General features: G+C 40.0%; 1 protein-coding gene across 2 annotated transcripts in view; it reads right to left on the minus strand.

Annotated features, from left to right (window-relative positions):
• Window positions 1–8,052: 8,052 nt before the first annotated feature.
• Window positions 8,053–20,086, minus strand: part of NET1 (neuroepithelial cell transforming 1) — a 28,353-nt gene continuing 16,319 nt past the window's right edge. The window contains exons 1-9 of one of the 2 annotated variants that reach the window (XM_018566052.1): window positions 15,342–15,601; window positions 12,949–13,056; window positions 12,496–12,663; window positions 11,973–12,132; window positions 11,803–11,879; window positions 11,386–11,643; window positions 10,810–10,980; window positions 9,952–10,138; window positions 8,053–8,496 (exon numbers count right to left, since the gene is read on the minus strand). In XM_018566052.1, coding sequence (XP_018421554.1) covers window positions 8,099–8,496; window positions 9,952–10,138; window positions 10,810–10,980; window positions 11,386–11,643; window positions 11,803–11,879; window positions 11,973–12,132; window positions 12,496–12,663; window positions 12,949–13,056; window positions 15,342–15,434 — 1,620 coding nt within the window. In that variant the 5' untranslated portion in view covers window positions 15,435–15,601 and the 3' untranslated portion in view covers window positions 8,053–8,098. Of the gene's footprint in view, window positions 8,497–9,951; window positions 10,139–10,809; window positions 10,981–11,385; window positions 11,644–11,802; window positions 11,880–11,972; window positions 12,133–12,495; window positions 12,664–12,948; window positions 13,057–15,341; window positions 15,602–20,086 lie in introns of those variants that run through there. The other variant, XM_018566044.1, reaches the window with a different exon arrangement.

Consider the following 20,086-nt stretch of genomic DNA (forward strand, 5'->3'; position numbering starts at 1 on the left):
TGGAATTGCTCTTGGTTTTGTTGTTAATTCAAACTGTATTTTACATACACAAGCCAAAAAGAAACACTAATAATTCAGCAGGGTTGCTTCAGAATATGTAAAAGATTTATTGCAACATTATTTTAATATCACAGGATATCACAATACCTGGCATTACATACTTTATGTGCGTTCTAGAAAGAAAATACATTTGTCACATACAATCCCTTATAACAGTGTAAATTATAAAAGGCAATGGCAAGTTAAAAATGAAATGACCAATTATGGAGCATGTATACAAGCTTTAGGAAGTAAAAGAATGTTGTAACTAACAATGTTTTATTATATAAGAAGTTCATGCAGTTTACCAAAAGGGTAAAATCATATGAGAAAGGTCTGATACATTGTCAGTCTATCAAAAAAATTTAGTTAGAATATTTATACACTAGGTTACACCTCTAACTCTATCCTGCCATTATTCCCAACTTTGATGCTGTCCATCTGGGAGTACCCAAGTGATACAAGAATTTGTCAAGCAAGTATCAGGCAAAAACTGAAAAAAAAGAACAGATTATTGAAATAACATGACATATGCCAGTTAGGTTGACAATTAACTCATGAATAGTTAGCCATTTTATACAGCAAATGCATTCCCCTGCCTATTTTTTAGCATGGCAGAGCCATGAGTAAAAAGCCCTTTGGAAGTTCAGTGTTTGTGTGTATCAGAGCTCACACAGGGCTAAGGATCCTCCTGTGCCCCAACATTACATTGCTCAGACCTAGCGACTGGCTGCTCCAGCTTATAGTGGTGCCTCCTGGCAGTAGTTGTTAACCCAGTTCCTGTGCCAGGGACCCTCAAAGAAAGTTTTAAGATAGCAGGTCTGAGACCCTCCATGCCATCCACTGATTCCACATGATCTCAGGTTCCATAGTTCACTTGGCTTTAGGCCTAGTCTGGAATCAGCAGTTCTTTTGAGAGGCCACTCCTTTAAAGGTGGTTACAGGTTTAGACCATCAGGCATCCTGTCCCACCAGAACAGGGGCCTAGATGACTTGGCCGTGCTGATGCATCTCCAAGAGAACACAGGATAGGGTTGCCACCTTTTCTTTAAGCGAAACCCGAACACTCTAGCGACGCGCAGACATTTTTTTGGGAGGATGAGTCATGGCTTATACATATGTAAATAGCGCCGCCCATTCATATGTAAATATCACAGTTGAGACCATTTTTAGTAGGGGGCCAGTAGCCCCTATCTTTATTTTGGTTGCCCCTGCCTGCCTGACATCTTGTGTCCGGGTTTCTGCTGCCATGAAACCCGGACACAGCATTCAAAACCCAAACTGTCCGGGTGAATCCTGGACAGGTGGCAACCCTAACACAGGACCCGTCCAGCATTTATCCAAACAGCAGCATTCCCACAACACCAGTCTGCTGATAGTGTATTACCCAGACAAGCTTAGCTCTACATGCTGTTAGTCTTCGCCGAACATATCACTGAGACACTTCTTGTTTTAAAAACTTTTACTGCATGAAATGCAATTAGAAATTGCAGAATTACAGTTCAAAACTATGGTAAACTATGTCCAAAACATAGTAAAGGTTGCTAAACAATTATTTTGTCTCTTTTTGCTACGTAACAGGAGGGGTACAATGCAGTGAGTAAATATCACCACGAACTGCAGGTACGTTCCATTTACCTGAACAACAGACCCAAGGCCTACATATTTCCCCCAATGGGAAAGCGGATATGTGTGCTTTCGATTACATTGTTTCTCTATTACTACTGTAAAGGCGCCTGCTAAAGGGTTGTCCCATCTTAAAAGCCTGCATCACGTGTCAAACACAAGGCCCATGGGCCGAATCCGGCCAGCCAGGCCATTTTGTGTTGCACTCGCACCTCTCCTGCTAATTTCTTAAACCATAGCCGGTGTTGTAAACAGGTGCCGGGCTTCACAGCCCAGCATAGCCCACCTGAGAGTCTGCACAGCCCACCATAGAACCTGAGCGTCCGCACTATAACACTAATTGTCATTATTTTTCCTAGACTTCTACTTTCAGAACTAGTTATTATTAAAACCAGTAATAATCGAATGCAGAGGCAACTATTTAAAGAGTAGATACGTTTATATAGTCCCTCAGATACAACCAGCCCTTTGAGGGCAACTATAATGCTGATGCAGCCTGCAATTAAATTGAGTGACACCCCTGCCCTACCTGGTGTTGCAAATGTGGAGCCCCTTGCGATCTCTCACATGTCTTCACACTCCCACCTCTAAAAACAAGCTCCAAGGGCAGGCAGAAACAGCCAGCCCATGTAATATGTGTATGTGTGATAGCACTGTAGAGGAGGCCTCAGAGTTATCCCTCTAATCTGCTTGAGGTATCACCTGCCAAAACAATAATTATTAGAGTGTACAGACTAATGTTTTCATGACTAATTCATTGTTGGTATCCAGAGAAGGCTAAAGTGTTCTAAGAAAAAAGGGTGCATGCCCTTAGTCTTGCTTCACGTGAAATTGATGTTAAGTATATAAGAGCTCCGTGTTGGAAACCTATGAACAAAGACTTCTTCTCAATATGTATACCATCAATCAATGAATTTTCAAACAAGAGGCTTTCTATGTGGGGCCAGCTTTAGAATAGTTTTGCTCTAAGGAAAGTCTGATTACAATATTAAATTTAATTACTAAGAAAACTACCTCCTTAACTATACAACACAAAATACACAAGTTCATAACTTGTGTTATACACCAATTATTATTACACAGGATTTATATAGTGCCAACAGTTTGCACAGCACTTTACAATATAAAGGGAGACAGTATAGTCACAATACAATTGTGTTACAAGAGGGTTCGGCGGGCCCTGCTTATGAAAACTTGAATAACAAGGCATTTAATATCAAGGGATCTATTAAATGTTTTCATACAAGATTCACGCATTTTTCTAAATGGATTCAATTGCAAAGATGTGTGAATCCTGGGTGAAAATATTTATAAATAGACCCCTATATGTCCTTCACACTAGATGAACATGCAGTCAAAATATTGGCACCCCCTGTATTTCTGTCAGATAAAGCACCACTTTGTGCAGAAAATTGTTGCAATTACAAATGTAATTACAAACTAAAGAGAACAATTGATCAAAGATTGCAACAAAGGATTGTTCGAATGGTGGATAAAGACCCTCCATCAACTTCCAGACAAGTTCAAGCTGACCTTCAGGCACAGAGTACAACTGTGTCAGCTCGCACTATACGTCGCCATCTGAATGAAAAGGGACACTATGGTGGGAGACCCAGAAGGACCCCACTACTGACAGAAACATAAAAAAGCCAGATTGGAGTTTGCCAAAACTTACCTGAGGAAGCCAAAATCCTTTTGGGAGAATGTGCTCTGGACAGATGAAACAAAATTACAGCTTTTGGGTAAAGCCCATCATTTCAGAAAAAGAAAAAAAAATACAGTCCCTACAAACATGGTGGAGGTTTACTGATGTTTTGGGGTTGCTTTGCTGCTTCAGGCACTGGATGTCTTGATTGTGTGCATGGCATTATGAAATTTGAAGACTACCAAAGAATTCTGGGGTGCAATGTGGAGCCTAGTGTCAGAAAGTTGGGTCTCCGTCAGAGGTCATGGGTCTTACAGCAGGACAATGACCCAAAGCACACGTCAAAAAGCACCCAGAAATGGTTTCAGACAAAGTCCTGGAAAGTACTCGACTGGCCGGCAATGAGTCCAGATCTGAATCTCAGAGCACCCGTGGAGAGATCTCAAAACAGGAGTTGGGAAAAGGAACCCTTCCAATCTTAGAGACCTGGAGCAGTTGGTGAAAGAAGAGTGGTCCAAAATTCCTGTAGAGAGGTGTAAAAAACTCATTGATGGTTACAGGAAGCCATTGATTTCAGTTATTCTTTCCAAGGGCTGTGCTACCAAATATTAATTGAGGGTGCCAATAATTTTGTCCAGTCCATTTTTGGAGTTTTGCATAGAATGTGTCAGATTTGGCTTTTTTCTCCACTTTTTTTTGTGTCATATCAATACAAACAAAACAAATAAACATGAGAATGCCTAAACATTTGTAATTGCAACAATTTTCTGCACAAAGTGGTGCATTGTCTGACAAATGCAGGGGTGCCAATATGGTTGGCCATGACCTTTTTTGGTTACACATTTCAGTCAACATGAAATGCAGCTTACTCTTTTCCTAAAGGGCACAATAATTAGTTGGCGTAATGTCTTTCACGCCAACTTTGAAAAATAGGTACAGATTTAGTTAAACCCCCTAGCCTCCCTCTTCCCCACCAAGACTGGGCAGTGATTAATGGCTGCAAGCAGAGGCTGTCCTGTGCAACGTTGTATACTCACCTACCATCTAGAAAATATAATAGGTCATTTCCAAAACATCTCAATAGCCAGGGACAGCATAATCCAAGGCCTCTGGCTGTAAAGTCTCCCCAGTTTGGGGTGAGACCACCTGTCATCTACATCTAAGGTTAGTATTTACAACTATTTGGCCAGGTGTGCACAGAAGGGTCACAAATGGGTTTAGTTAAAACTGCACTTATGCAAGATTTAGGCTACATGGGTAGTTTTCAGTGGGCAAGGGCCTATATACACTATATCCATTTAGGTGCATTAAAGTGTGTTACTGCAATGTTTTTATTATGGCACTGAAATGCACTAAGGGAACATACCTCCAAGGCATTGCACCAAACATACTACTGTGGTCTACTGCTTAAGAAAAAAATGTGCACGTTTGTTTAGTTTTTTTGTCCATTCTGATGTGTTGGCAACCCAATAATTTAAGTGGGCTGCTTTCAAATTAACAGTCTACGTAACATGCATCAATGCAATGCACCATAGCTGTAAAGGGTGAATGGGTCATGAGTGATTTGCCACAGAAAAATTCCCAACAGGACTGCCTGCCAAAGTGTATGTAAACATAGTCTAAAGCTGGCCATACACCTTTCAATGATCTGCAGATTTTCTATGGTCAGATGTAAAAAGTACAACAGATTCCTCCAACTATGCTAAACTGTGTAGATAGAGAAATCGCCCACTGGGCCAAGCTTCAGTATCTTGCTAGTCGGCCCCGCTGGCTCTCAAAACACCTGAACAGTGCCTGCATCCAATAGGTGGCCAACTCCAGCTGTGCTTTAACTTCAAATCCCAACATGCCTTTGGGAGTCAAGCCTGTAACGGTCAGTCTTGCAATGCCTCATGGGACTTGTAGTTCCATAACAGCCGAAGGGCCAGTGTTTGCCCACCCCTGCCTTAGTCAGTCACTCATATATCACCACCATATGATCAAACAAGTGACTCCTATAATAGGGATATGTATAGTGTCTGCATTCTCCTGATGGAGATCGGTTTAAAAGCAGAAGAATCAAACTTAAAAGTACAACTATAGACGAAATAAAACAAACTAAATATAGGATGCAGCTTGCCAACAGCACGTACACAGCAGTTTGTGTTCAAACGATATATAATTAAAGATGACAGTTGTAAGCCCTCCTGTGTTAAATGCTTTTCCAAACTGTAACTGCCACTTTTGCTGGACAGTTTGGTGTGTTACAGGAAGTGGAAAAAAACACAGACTGGAAGGATCAACAGGTAATAAAATGTTTTTACAGAAAACAAAAACTGCCGTGTTCATTTTAGACAGACTGCATCATCTATGTCAGTTTTGTCCATAGTTTTACTTTACAGAGCACAGAATGGCCACTGGTGCTGATATTTATACATGAAAGAAAAACCCATTGAGGGACATTTATCAATTCAAATCACACAGGAAGACCAAACAGGAGCAGTGAAAGCGATTGTGTGACACATTTATTACGCTTAAGTCATAAATACCTCCTCTGTCTGCTCTAAGTCACACTGTGACCCAATGAAACATGACCCTTTACTGACATTGTAAAGGGTGAAACATGACATTACTTTTTAATTGTGCGTCTGTTTAGAGTGACAATCTCTCATCCCAGTAAAGCTGGCCATACGCTATACGCATTTCAGAAGGTTCTTGATGAACCAGCTGAAATTCGGACAGTGGGTGCCGCTGTCGGCACCCTTTCATGTGGCATCCCTCGATCAGCTGATCGAAGGAGCCAGTCTGCCAGCGAGCTGCCGGCTGTGTTCGGATATCCTGACAGCAGTCGCCATCAGAATACAAAGCAAACAGCGGGAGATTCCTTGATCAACACTCTTAAGCAATGATGGAGGAATCCGTAAAATTTTCTTCGTCCAGCCTGCGGGTCGCACGAAGATAATATTACAGTGTATGGCCAGCTTAACAAATCGGTTTCAAATGGCTGCCCAGAAATTCAGACATGTGGGTCACAAATACACTGTAAACCTGATGCAGAGACTTTGCCAAGTGAGAGGCATGATTTGCATCTGTGTCACCAATTTCCTTGATAAATGTCCCCCATTGTTTCTTGGTACTGAAAGCTGGAACTTCAGCCAAAATCTTTTTTCACATTTTGATAAGAGTAGGCAAGAGTTAAAATGTCAGTATTCTATTGCCGTGGGCCCAGGCTGGGAAGATGTCCTCTAATTTTCTGCCCAGGTTTCACTGGGGCAAGTCATCTCCCTTACAAGGAAACAGACATTGTGACCTTTCCTAGTTTTTGGCTGGAATTCTATTTTAAGCAGCTTTTCAGTAACTATGGTGGACTTGAACCTGACGTACATATTTCACACCTGAAAATCAGATGAGGGATTTCTTTTTATTGTATTTGAAGACTTATACCTGTACAGGCAAATTTACAAAAAAAATGCATTTCATTTATGTACAGTCACCTAGGTCCCAACAATGCATTATTATATTCAAGATACCAAAATAGTATTTACAGTATATGCACAGTAAATAAGATGGGCAGTGAAAATCTTTACAACACTGATTGACTAATTGTAACTAAAAAGGAAAACCTTTATTACAGTATAATTTGTTTCTTCCAGCCATCATGTTAACATATGGCAATCTGTACCTTTCACATTAAACTATATTAAACAATTTTTGTTAGTCTGTTCAAAACATACCATCTGACCTTCTACAACATACAAGAACCATCTATATCTCACATCTGCCATATACATGGCCCATAATTCCTAAAGCAGAGGTCCCAACCTGTGGTAGCCTGTTAGCTACAATCAAATAATAATGAGCGTAAACATAAGAACCGCTAGTAGCCAAGAATGACATGGCTCTCACAAGCCACCTGTTGGGCCCTCTGGCCTAAAGTCTACTTGCCATAACACATTAATTCATTACTCATCGCATTGAGTCTACAGCACATAACTCCTTCACTAGCACTAGCTACATCTCTTTCTAAAACCCTTAAAATACAAAAAAAAAAAAGTCTGACAATATTTCTGTATTCAGCTGCCCTGAAAATGTTTTACTGAAAAAATGCATTTAGGGGAATAAAAATGCAGTCTTTAAAATCTTCAAAAATACAATAAAATTGATTAAAACCCCTCTGTACTACATTATAAAATTAAATACTTGTCAAACACACAAAGGGAATGTACAGTAAACAAAAGAAAAAAATTATTCCAGTAGGTAACATGAATAACCTGTTAAAGGCCAGAGTCTGTTTTTTTCATGAACATGTAGGATTGCTGTAGAATGGGCATACGTGGACATTCTGTAAGAATACAAAATCTACTGGCTCAGGTTACTGCAGCATTTCCGGGTTTGCTGCCAGGGAAATCCAAAAACACCAAATATAGCCATAATTCCTAGATATCGCTTTTCTCTTGGAGTCTCCCACATTGCATGCAGTCCTTAACAAATGGCAGGTTTCTTTTTATAAAGAATACCGTTTGAACTTCAAAACAGGAGACATTTTTCCAAATGGACACAGGAAAAAAAAAAAGGAAGAGGACATACCAACGCAGCAATCTCCATGATTTAAACTGCCACCCCACTCAAAAAAAAAAAAAGACTCTGATTTTAACAGTGTTAAATGCATGCCAGTAGCTGCCACTGAAAGGGAACTGGGAAAGTAACAAATACAGTAAGATCAGTGAAAAAATCCCAGTATGCTCACATTAAAAGATACAAATATACATATGTATAAATAACAAGTCCAGCCAAAGAGCACATTTCCACCTATACCAAAGTTTCTTTTCTTTTAATGCTCTGTTGTGTTTTGTCTCGTGTCTTCCGACTTCCTGTCAAAGCTCTTTGGAGTTTCCCAGGCTTTGGATCCTCTGGTGAGCCCACAACAGAGCTGTCTGCAATTTCTTCAAGGTCCATTTCTACTAAGCCTGATATGGTAGATGACCTTCGCTGGGTGTTTGTGTTCAGAGCTGGGGGATGATTTTCTTCACATTCCTCACTGAGGTCAGGGAGTTCTTTTAGTTCAGTTGGTGAAGCGTTCTGATATGGGGCAATGGCTGTTCTGATACAGTTCAACCACTGCTGCTTGTGAAAGATGTCATTGGCTTGGAGTGTGTGACTCTGACCTAAGCAGGCTTCTTGAAACCGAACTCGGAAGATGTTTTTAGCTGAAAAATAAAACAAATATGAAACTTAGACAAACGATAATTATAATTATTTTACCTTCAAAATGTGTCTTACTAATATTGCAACCACTTTAGGTAGTGGTGTAAGGTAGTTTAAGGTTTGGATGATTCTGCAATTGGACGCTTGTCAAGCCTGCATTAAGCCCTCGTTCACACCTGAACGCTTTGTAGCTCGTTCTACGCTCGACGAACGCTCTACAAAACTCTCAAAAATATAAATCCCATTGTATTCAATGGTCTCGTTCCCACCTTGGCGTATGCCCGCCCGTCCCTAAGGCGCTACAAAACGGCCCACGCCTGAAAAGGTACAGGTACTACTTTGGGCCGTTTTGTTGCGCGTTTCCATTGGGATACAGCCAAGTAGCCTTCGGAAACGCGCAACTTTTTTACTGCGAATCGCGGTAAAAAACCGCGCGGCAGCCGCCCATATGCAATACGCCTAGGTCTGAACGAGACCTTAATCCATACTTGGCCCCACCACAAAACAAAAGGGGAATACATCCTTCAGTGATGGCAAAAAAAACATCACTTTAAAAAAAATCACATTATACCTATGACATGGCCATCATATTTCTGAATATAGCCCCGGCCAAAAGATCAATTGAGAAAGATCTACTAGCCAGGCTTGATTTTCCCATCGGATACCCATTTTCCAAGATGACATTGATGCCAGGGATGTATTTTAAAACAGTCCAAAAGGGATAATAAGATTAAATAGATTTGGATCTCTGGGCTTTCAGACAATGTGGGCATATCCGAATTATACACTAAGCCTTTGTATTCCATTTAGCTTTGCACTATGTCTCTCCCCTCAAGGTTTCTGTTACAGATAAAATAATCTTGTGCAATAATAAGAATATTTGTGTGACAGAAGGGCACGTGTGAGGATGTCCATAGCCATCAGATCATTTCACAATGGCCAGTCAACATCCGATGTCTACAGCAGCTCAAGAGTGATGAATGTTCTGCTTATGGCAGCAGCTATATTCATTGTTAATACTTTTCACAATATCCTGGGGGCTGGATTTAATTTTAAAGCTAAAGCAAAAAGCTAAATTCATGGCTTAAAAATATGAACTGTCTTGTTTGTCAAATGACTTGTAATTCTATCCAGTCGCTTTTATGATTCATACACCTCTGCCAGGTGTTAGGAGTTCCTCCCCACTCACAGCCTGCTTTTTGTACAATGAAGAAATAACAACATTGATAACGCATCGGCTTTGCTTTTTAACCCTGCCAGCACATGTTCATGTAACAGAGCCCGATTGGCTCATAGTGCTGCCTCCCTCCCTCTTCCAGTCTGAGTGCTGCTCTTACATGAAGCCGATATAAACATCGCGTCAGGTGCTTATGCTAGTTTTATAAAAAATAGTTTAAAAAAAAAAAAAAAACTTTTAATAAAACAGAAACAAGCAGACATCCAAATGTTAAGCATACCTTTGTCTGAATTGCTGAATGCTCCTCTAAAGGAACCACCCATCCTCACATCACCATCTTGAAGATCCTCCAGCACCAGCTCTTGAACAGGGATTGGTTGTCTATACACCTGATAGTACTGACGCTCGTTACGTGTAATTGGACGGGTTAGAACCAGAACATCTTGAAACATGAAGAGATACAGCTTCTGTGGAGAGGACAAATAAAGACTACTTTGTTATACCCAACAAAATAAGTAAAATTATGCTAATAGGTCTACATGCAGTGCATAGGTATAATAGAAAGGTTCCTACCAGAACTAGAAATACAGATCATTGTCTTAAGTAATTTCATGTTAAACAGTCCAACAGGCATAATAAGAAGACAAAAAATATGTGGATCTCTGGACTTTCAGACAATGGGGGCATATCGGAACTATACATTAAGCCTTTGTATTCTATTTAACTTTGCACTCTGTTTCTCTCCCGAGGTTTGTGTTGCAGATGAAATAATCTTGTATGTAATAAGTGCGGTTTGATATGCTATATTATCAAAGGAATATAAAAAATTGCTTTTACAGCACACTGATAATGCTATAAAAGATGTACTTTGCTGTGAACAAGATAACTGGGAATTGTGCTGTTCTGAACTTTAGTATTGTATTCTAAGAGCCTCATTAAGTGATATCCTGCTTTCTTTTCGACTAGATATATAGTGTTATTAGACAAAAATACATCCCCTATCACTACAAGTGTAAAACGTCACAATAGCAGGAAATGCATACTTATCAAGTGATAATTGCTTATCAAGTCACCATACAATGTATAAAAGACAAACCATCTGTACTATCTGAATTCAGTTTATACCAAGATCACTTACATGGCCATTTTTATTCTTCAGCTCCCCATGACACAGAAGTGATTTGCTTGATTCTATCTTGGGGTCTCTTTGTTTGTCATCGAGATATTCCAGCTTGTCAATGTAATACTGGCATTCAGACTCTCCCTTTTTCAAGTTAATGTCTGTAAGCACCCCTTGGATTAAGCACAGCTGCAAAATAATACAGAACGTTTAAGGGACATGCATACAAATAACATTTTGCAACATCAAAAAAATACTACTGCTGATGTAGATACACTATTTCCACTAATGCATTAGGCTACATTCATAAAAGCAAAAGCCCATGTCATACTAGAAATCTTATTCACACACACACACTTTCTCCTGTGGTGTCACTCCCTCAATAAAGATCCATATTCTGCAGTGTTTTTGCTAATGAGGGAAGGGGGCAATTTCCATTAGGAAGAGTGGCACCTACACATTAGTAATTTGCCACTGGCAAGGTGTCAAGAGCAGCAGAATCACTTCTGTGACATGGGCCTTAGAGTCAAAAAGAAGCTAGCACTAAGTTCTAAACCTAATTGATTAACGAAAGCATATTCGGTGTAAACTTACAGCTTCTTCCAAACTCTTGCCGTCAGGATGCTCGTTAGGAGTGTGTCGAAGAATCTCTCTCAGTAGCAGGGGATACTTCACCAAGCGGCTTCTGGGAATATCAAGAAAGCTCCAGAGGTCTAGCTTGCGACTGAATGGAGATTCCAGACACCGCTGCAGAAAGTCCTGGACTCGTCTGTCCAACTTCTTTTGGTCTAGCAGAGCTTTGGCAGCCAGCTGGTTACTGCAATACCTCTTGTATGCATTTAAACGCGGTAACTGTTGACAGAAAATACATTGATGTTATTACCCTTATTTTACATTAGTAAGAAGAAAAAAAAACACTATACAAAGCAATTATTTTAACTTGTTTTCCACTAAAATTCATGGATGAAAGAAAACAAGGACATTGGCAACTAAAATGGCTTTAAAACTTACCCAGTTAACAAGAATGTGGCCGATTTGTCCAACGGTCCCATCTGCTCTAGTTGCTTCCCTAAGTTTTGCAAGAAATTCTGAAGAAAAAAAAAAAAAAGAAGATGAAGACACCAGGCATATGCAAAAAGAGATAAAGGGATAAAATACATCTGGATAAGGATTTTACATACCTTCATGTAGAGGTATGTAAGCATCTAGGTCTCCAAAAATCTGTGCAAGTTCCTCCTCAGACATTATGGAAAGTTTCAGCATTGGATCATGGTAGGCCTTTCTTGCCAACTTGAGGTCTTCAATCAGGTCTTGCTCTCCTCTGGTCATTTCATAAATAGCCTTTAAACCAAACAAAAGCATGGGCGATACTATTACCATGATTTCAGGATGTGAGAGCTAACTGAAAAATGAATTACTGTTATGAAGACTTGCTTTTATTCAATAATCCCCCATGAACAGATAGGGATCTATCAAAGCTAAGCACCACATCAACAATCTCTTTAAAATCTATTTTCCATGTGCTTCTCTCCCCTTTTATCACATACAGAAATCTCATTTCACACCATTAGGCGTTTCCCTATTATCCACTTAAGAATACCAGAAAAACTATTTCCAATTGCTTCATTACGCCATCAAATGGCATTATATTTTGTGATTAACTGTGTCATTAACTTTAAATGCAAGGCCCGGCTTAAAACATACCTCTTGCCGTTTAATTTCTTTGGTGCTCAGCGTTTCTTTCATATTGACATCTAACATCTCAGACCACAGGACGCTATTTCTTCTTTTTGGAGGGGTAGGGGCAGCCATCTTGCTACAGGCCTTGCTTGTACTGTTCGGAGACTTGTTGTCAGCTCGCATGGTGAACGACTGATAGAAAGAAATATAAAAAGCAATCAGTGATTGTGATGCAAGCCATTGTTCAAAACATTAACTTATAATAACATTATTTCACATATAGAAACCATGTTGCAACCACAGAGATAAGCTCCGGAACAAAATGTTTGTATCCATATGGAACTACCTACCACCATGACTCAAACAGCGAGGTAGTTTCATAAAAAGATTTACCATAAATAAGAACACTGTACAACTGTTTTTTTTTTACCTAGGTATTATTTATATGTACACACAAATCTATTGTTTCATACTTACTTGGATAGTTTGGCCAAAGCGCCGAACTGCGCCATTTCTCGCAGGAGATATTAAATTGGCTAAAGATGTTACCCGTGCTAGAGGCCGTACTCTCTTATTGCTCGGCTCCTACAAAAGCAAAATACACATTGCATTAATCAAGGTGAAGCAGAATAGGTTGGTTTTTTTTTTCCAGGCCCTGCAGCTAAAAAGAATGTATTCAAATCAAAGAGAGGCATTCTCAAACAAACTAATATGAGCACACACTGGAACGTAGACAATACAGACTAACATAGTTTAGTTTGTCTGCACGCAAGCTGTATTAACCAGAACAACAAAAGTAATCCAAGTAACTGTTCAAAGGGCAGTCTCTTCATGCAGAAACATCTATAACATTACTAAGTGAAGAGCTTGCAGAAATAATTGCCCAGGAATTAAACTATCCAAAACTAAAGGACAAGAAAACAACATATAAAAGGTTGGTCTACATTGTAGACTCTACAAGAACGATATTTTAGAAATTCTCTTCAAGATTTGCTGCTCTTTTATGCCCTCTGAAGTATGACCTGCTTTAGCCTGCATGCTCAAGTTAGAGACGGCAATATTCACCACGGATGAATGGCATTACAGTACAATTTTAACACTTTTGCCTACAGTTAATAAATTCCAAGGATACCAGTATAGACATGAAAACTTCATAACACAACTATGCCTTATGCTTGGTGTTCTATTGTTGGGTTACAAACAGATCTACTCTAATGTATTAAGTTTACCGCAGCTGCTAACAAATTTCCATACAGTAAACATTCGCTTGAGCTGGTCATCTGCACCGTGAATAATCAACATTTATCACAATTCATATAGCCTAGTTTTAGGTAAAATAAACCATATGCAGCAAAAAACATGCAGGGCCACAAAAGCAAAAATGACACCAATGAAGAAAACTACAAATCTCACTGTTTATTCTTGCATCATTGTACAAACAGTGGCAAGTGTTTAGATTTGAGTTGAATCATTCAGATTATTATATGTAGAGCAAAGGTAATGAAGGACTTCCCTGCTGACCTAACCTGTAAAAGAGAAGTCAAAAAATATACAATGGCTTTCTATGTCCAGTGAAAGACAGGTGTTAATGTCTTTATGGCACATATGTCAGCTTCATGTTACAGGAGAACCAACACAAGTCGTAAGGGCACATTTTTTACATTTGGCTCATGGAAGACAAGGAGCCACTTGTTTTAAATAACGAAAATTCAGCCTAAACCACGGGAAGGTTTAGAAACCAGCAGCAACCTATAAAACTGGTTTTGCCTGAATCTCAATGTACTTCAGCAGGCACCATAACTAAACAAACAATAGGAAAATAAATATGACCTGATGTATTACTGCCACAGTTACTCCCTTCTCAACCGCCACTTATCCTGTCCTTCATGGCCCACATTTAAATGAGCATTTCATTCTGCAGTCTTGAAGCCATTAAAAAAAAAAAAAAGGCTTACTAAACTCTAACAAACTACGCAAACAGGATACACCGCACAAGAAAATGTAACGGAAGGTAAAGCCTATGTTTTCTATAGAAGGTCTTCCAAAAATAAAATAAAAATCAGGTGCAAATGAGACCTCACCACCTTGAATAACGTACAATTCTCTTATTGGAAGAACTGCAGTTTGTGTGCAATTACCCTGTAAACTTGAATGGTTTAACAAACAGGCTCATCGACAAGTGCAAAATGACTCCAAAAATAAATAAAAATCAACATCCAGTGAACGCTTACTAAAAAAAACCTGAGAAGATTGCAAAAGAAAAAGACAAATGTACAAATCCTATAAAAACGCTCATTAGCCAGAGTTTGTAGTCCTACACATTCTTCAACACAATCTCACACTTTGTTCCCTCGTGAAAGGAAGCATTGAGGGAAAACCAAAAAAAAAACCACTTCAAACGATGATATAGACAAGAAATGAGCAGAAAACACAAACGGATACTTTAGATAAGACAATCTGTTTAACAGGATGACAAAAAATGGCTTGGGGGGGGAGAAAAGAAAAAAAAATATTCCCGATTTAACACCACACAACATTACAAGAGCGGAAAGCACATTGCTTCAAAGTCTACATAAAGAAGACAGCCAATGCCTTGAAATCAGGATTTAAAGCCAAGAAAACATTTTGTACTGTAACATCTGACAACACATTCAAGCACTTGCAGAGCAGTCTACAAGACGGAAATGTACAGTTCTAACGCTGCAGCTCAAACCCAAATGCTTGTACCTGGCTTCTAAAACTGCCAGGGATACAAGAAATGTCTTCAGAAAAGTATTCATATCAGATCACAGCAACTGGAAGGAAGCCTCTTTTTTACAAATATAAACAGAAGGTTCATACAGAAAACGTCATTGAAAATAGATCCATACCTCGAACTCCTTGCAAGCTGGATTCTGAACTGTTATGACCTGAATAGTCCTTTTGATAGGCAACAGACCTCCAATTTCATCATGAGCCACCATACTTTATAATATTTCCCTCACAGGAGTCGCAGCCAATCCACTTTAGAGGCTCTACTCCGCGTGGAACAGCTACTTGTTCATAAACTAGTCTCCGATGTGCTAAGAAACACTCACAGCTCCTTCCCATACTGCATACTTCCCTGGCTGCAACTGTAATGAGCGCTGGAAAGTCTGGTGACTGCTTTGTACTTAAAGGGAGGAGGAGCAGATCCAGCTGCCTTCTGGGCGTCTTCCCATGGAATACCATGTCATTTGTCTGACAGCTGTTACACCTACATTCTATGGCTCAAGTTACACACACAGCCTTTAGTCTGAACATACACAACTCTCACAAAGCTGAGAGTTTCTCTTCTCTAAAAGCAACCACAGAAAAAAGGAACACCGCTTTATCTGAGCACATACAGAAAAAGATACATCCGCTTTAACATGTGCATAGCGTGCCATAAACTTCAGGTGTGTTATATATATATATAAATAATCACACACACACACACACACACACACGAGTAAAGCATTACAAATTTTAGGACTACACTGCATGGATGTTATGTAACGCACACACACTCCTGTACAAATCTACCTAAAGCTGAGGCGTGTTCAGATGCTCAGCTGCTGCGAGTGCCAAGTTAGCAAACTGCCGCTGAACGCTGTGCTGCAAGCCAGCCCTCAGCACTGCTAACTTAACACTCGCAGCAGAAGTGAATGTGGACGCAGAGCGTCAAGTGTGATGGAGAAGGGGGGACAGAGCACCAGCAGCCATTTTAACTGTGGGCACACCTGGAGAAAAGTCCTTAAACCCCGATGGAGGAAATCAATTCAGCGTGGGAAGCTACAATTCAATGTTTTAGTGAACGAGCACACCAAATATTCCGTGGAAAATGGTATTAGTCAAAAATATCATCCTCCTCTGCTTATTGACAGCAGGCAGTGGGCGGGTGCAATAGCCAGTTCGCTATTGGCTATTGTAATTTATAATATCCAATAGCAGGCTGGCTATTATTAAAAGTGTCCGCTCCTTTTCCGTTGTGGTGTGTTCTACAGCAGTTTGTTAAACGGACACAGACCACTGCAGCCAGCACAAGCAGGGAGACAAATGGGACAAATAGTAACTGCCATCATTGTTCATGTATTTGGACTGCTGTGGGTGCAGACTGTCAGGATACAATGGCCCAGCATGGAATATTCCCCCATCCATGCTGTTTAGTGTGAATGAAGAAATATGGGCCTTTTTTCTCAAAGTGTGTATGGCCAGCTTAAAGCAGACCTTTACTCATATACTTACAATAACAAGCACACCCTTAGAAATGTTTAGTAATGACAATCTACAAACAAACACACACATCTAGATAATTGCCGGCTTTGTATACTTTGCATACCTTGTTTCTCTTTTCTTCCCGTCTTCTGGCAGTGGCCATGTTTACTAAGGGCAGATTACTAGCTCTCCATTTACTTCTTTGAACGCTGGCACATGTGACTAGACATGTGACCATGCACATTATCTCCAGGGCAGAAAATGCCTTTCCATGAGATCTCGCGAGACTACGGATGAGATTTCCCAGCAATGCTCCGATGATGACAAGGCAATCTCTGTGTGCATTGCTTTGGCAAACTGAAGTCCTTTTGCCCTTTCAAAACAGGAAGTGAATGCTCTGCAAGTGTAAGTAATTCAAAATCACAGCATTTTACACCTGACAGGTCTATGTTATTATTTAACATTATACATAGAGGGATGCAGTGGTAGAAACAGATTTTTTGAGTGTTAAGGTCTGCTTTAAAGAAGAACTCCAGGAATTCTTTTTATTAACCTTTGCAGTCCAGTGTGTCTAGGAAAAAAAAAAAAAAATTATACTCACCCGAAGCTCCTGGCCAGCTTCTTCTTACACTGGTCCTTCCAGCTTCTCCTCGCCTCCCCTGCAGCATTCTAAGGTCTCTTAAATCATCATCGTCTATACACAATTAATAGACATAAAAACGCTAAAGACGATTACAATGCTAAAGTGTAGAAGGAGACGGGCTGGAGGGAGCACTGCGACAGCAGGCTCTGAATTTTGAGTGAGTATAACTTTATTTTTGAACCTAGACAAAAACGAGAGCTTAATCCTTGCAGTGCGGGGTAGCCCCACAGACAGGATTAATAAAAAGGTTTCCTGGAGCAAGGACAGGTGAGCACAAGATTGGCAGGGGGGCTGGATTACAATACGTGTAAGGTGCAGTTATATTTTTAAAGCCCCAGAGCCCAACCTGCAGGCAGCCATTTGGTACTTGTTGTACAGCCCTCAGCAGTCAGTATGAGGGGGCATTCATTTGTAAAGGGGTAATAGCAGTAGTCTATAATAGCCTCATACAACTTGTCCTCAAGTCTCTCACAGTTTTCAATCACACCTGCAGCATGTCCACAGCCTTTGACAGTCTTCTATAGTATATTATACTGAACATTATATGTTGCCCTTTCGTGATGGCAGAGGCTGTAGTTGAGGACCCCTACAACTGCAACATTGACAACCATTGCTTTAACGTGTCCCAAAATACATTTTTTTAAAGACTTTGTTAGTGTATTTAACCCTTCCGTATTCTATCACTGTCACTGGAACAATGAACGGGAAACCCACAATTTTACAGTAGTCACTAGAGGCGGTGAGAGGAACTCTCCCAATAAGGACACCTGTCACAATGACAACTTTCTAAGAAGGGATTTTCTCTTACTTCCTGTTGTATATCCAAGTCAGGGAGTGAAGGAGGGTTCGTTAACAGGGCAATAAAAAAAAATTAAAAAGTAGGTTTTGAATTCAGATATCAGAACCATGAACTTTTTTTCTTTTCTTCTTTTAACCACTTCCAGCGGGTTCACGTAAATGTACGTCATCCGGTAGAAGTGGTTATACCAAGAACACGGCTTCGGTTCTTGGTACCGTTTTAAACAGACGGCGATTGCTGTTTAAATACAAGTGATCCGGCGTCTGTACACTTATATGGTGCAGCGCCATGTCCCCCCCCCTCACCCCGCCGGTGGCTTCCCGGGCTCCGCTGTCCCCTGTGAGAGCCCAGGACCGGCATGGCTGATGGATCGGAGGAGCCACTGATCTCTCATCCGATCACTGGACCCGGAAGTGATGTGCATTACATCACTTCCGGTGTCACTGTACACATTCTCTGGCTCCTAGAGCCAGAAGAAGAAACTGGTGAAGCAGATCTCAGCTTCATCAGCTTCTATGGGGTCCCTAGGTGACATTAGGGGTCTGAAAGATCCCTGATGTCTCCATAAAAGAGGGCCTGTCACATTATATTTGCCATTACATAGGGGGCTTGTTAGCCTCCTATGTGATACATGTTACATATCGTCGCAACCATCTGAGTGATCGCAATAATTCTAGGCCCATCAATCACTGCTCACACTACACTGATTAGCAGTAAAAGCGTTTAAGAGTCGCCTATGGGAAATTTTGGTTATTGTAGTTTTTTGCAGTTTCACCAACGCATGCAATTTTAAGGCTAGACATGTTTGTTCCATTTACCCAGTGTGACCCTATCTTCTATATTTTACCAAAAAATTGGGTATTATATTCTGTTTCTGTGCACTAAATTTCATTTTACTGTATTCTATCCTAAAAATACTTGTTTGATAAACATTTGCGCAAATACCTTGCAACATAAAAAATTGCAACTAGCATCTTTTATTCTACAGGGCCTCTGCTTTCAGAAAATATATAATTGTTTGGGGGTCTGTTTTCTAGCCAAAAAGTCAGATTTTATTATGTGTGTGCAAATGTAAGAAATTGCTCCAGGCAGCAATTGGTTAATTGAGGAAATGTTAAAACCCCCATCATGTTTCCATTGCTGTTTTGGCTTTACATACACCACCACCTTTGTTACTGAAAGCCAAGGCAATTCAATATTTTATGTTGTCTTTGTTTTACATAAATCTGTATTAGAAATGTTCTAGTTCTGTGTGCTAAAAAAAAAAGCAGAAGTGAAATATTCCGAAACTTGGCATAGTGGCAACCTTAAAATGGAACTCAGCAAAATACATGGCTGAAACAGATATGCAACTTCCCATTTTATCATTATTATTTCCTGGGCAAGTGTCCTGCTCAATGGACAACTGGAAGTGGGTCAGGCAAACCACAACACTGAACCAGGAACATAAATTACCTAATCAGGAACTGTGGGTGAGTCTTTTATCTCTAGTATGGAAATGTGTGTAAATTGCAGTATTATCCGCACAGAATTACAAATCCTTTGTCAAGTAAAACAGAAAACAAATGTATTCTGTGTATTTAGTTGTTTGCCTGGAGTTCCATGTTAAAGTGAACCTGTCATCTTTTAAAAGTATCCAAGGTAAAAATACTGCAGGGTTAAATGTGCCAATGTTTGTTTTAGATTTTATTCCAGTGTCCCTGTGTACTGTAGCCATAGACACCTTGGTTCCTTGACATCTGTCCCAGTAATCATCAAGTCCCAAAATATCTGTGCCTGCTATATGTACTGTAGCCATAGACATTTTTAAATGCTTTGACAGGTTCAATTTAAGACATTGTACAAACATGGATCAAAACAGGAATTGGATATCTTCTGCAAAGATAATTTTGCTGCACTACTAACAGAAAAAAGTGTAAAAACGGTGTCGTTATCTTTTGAAATAACAAATACAATTT

The sequence above is a fragment of the Nanorana parkeri genome, unplaced genomic scaffold, assembly GCF_000935625.1.
Source record: "Nanorana parkeri isolate BGI_ZX_2015 unplaced genomic scaffold, ASM93562v1 scaffold26, whole genome shotgun sequence".
Lineage (NCBI taxonomy): Eukaryota > Metazoa > Chordata > Amphibia > Anura > Dicroglossidae > Nanorana > Nanorana parkeri.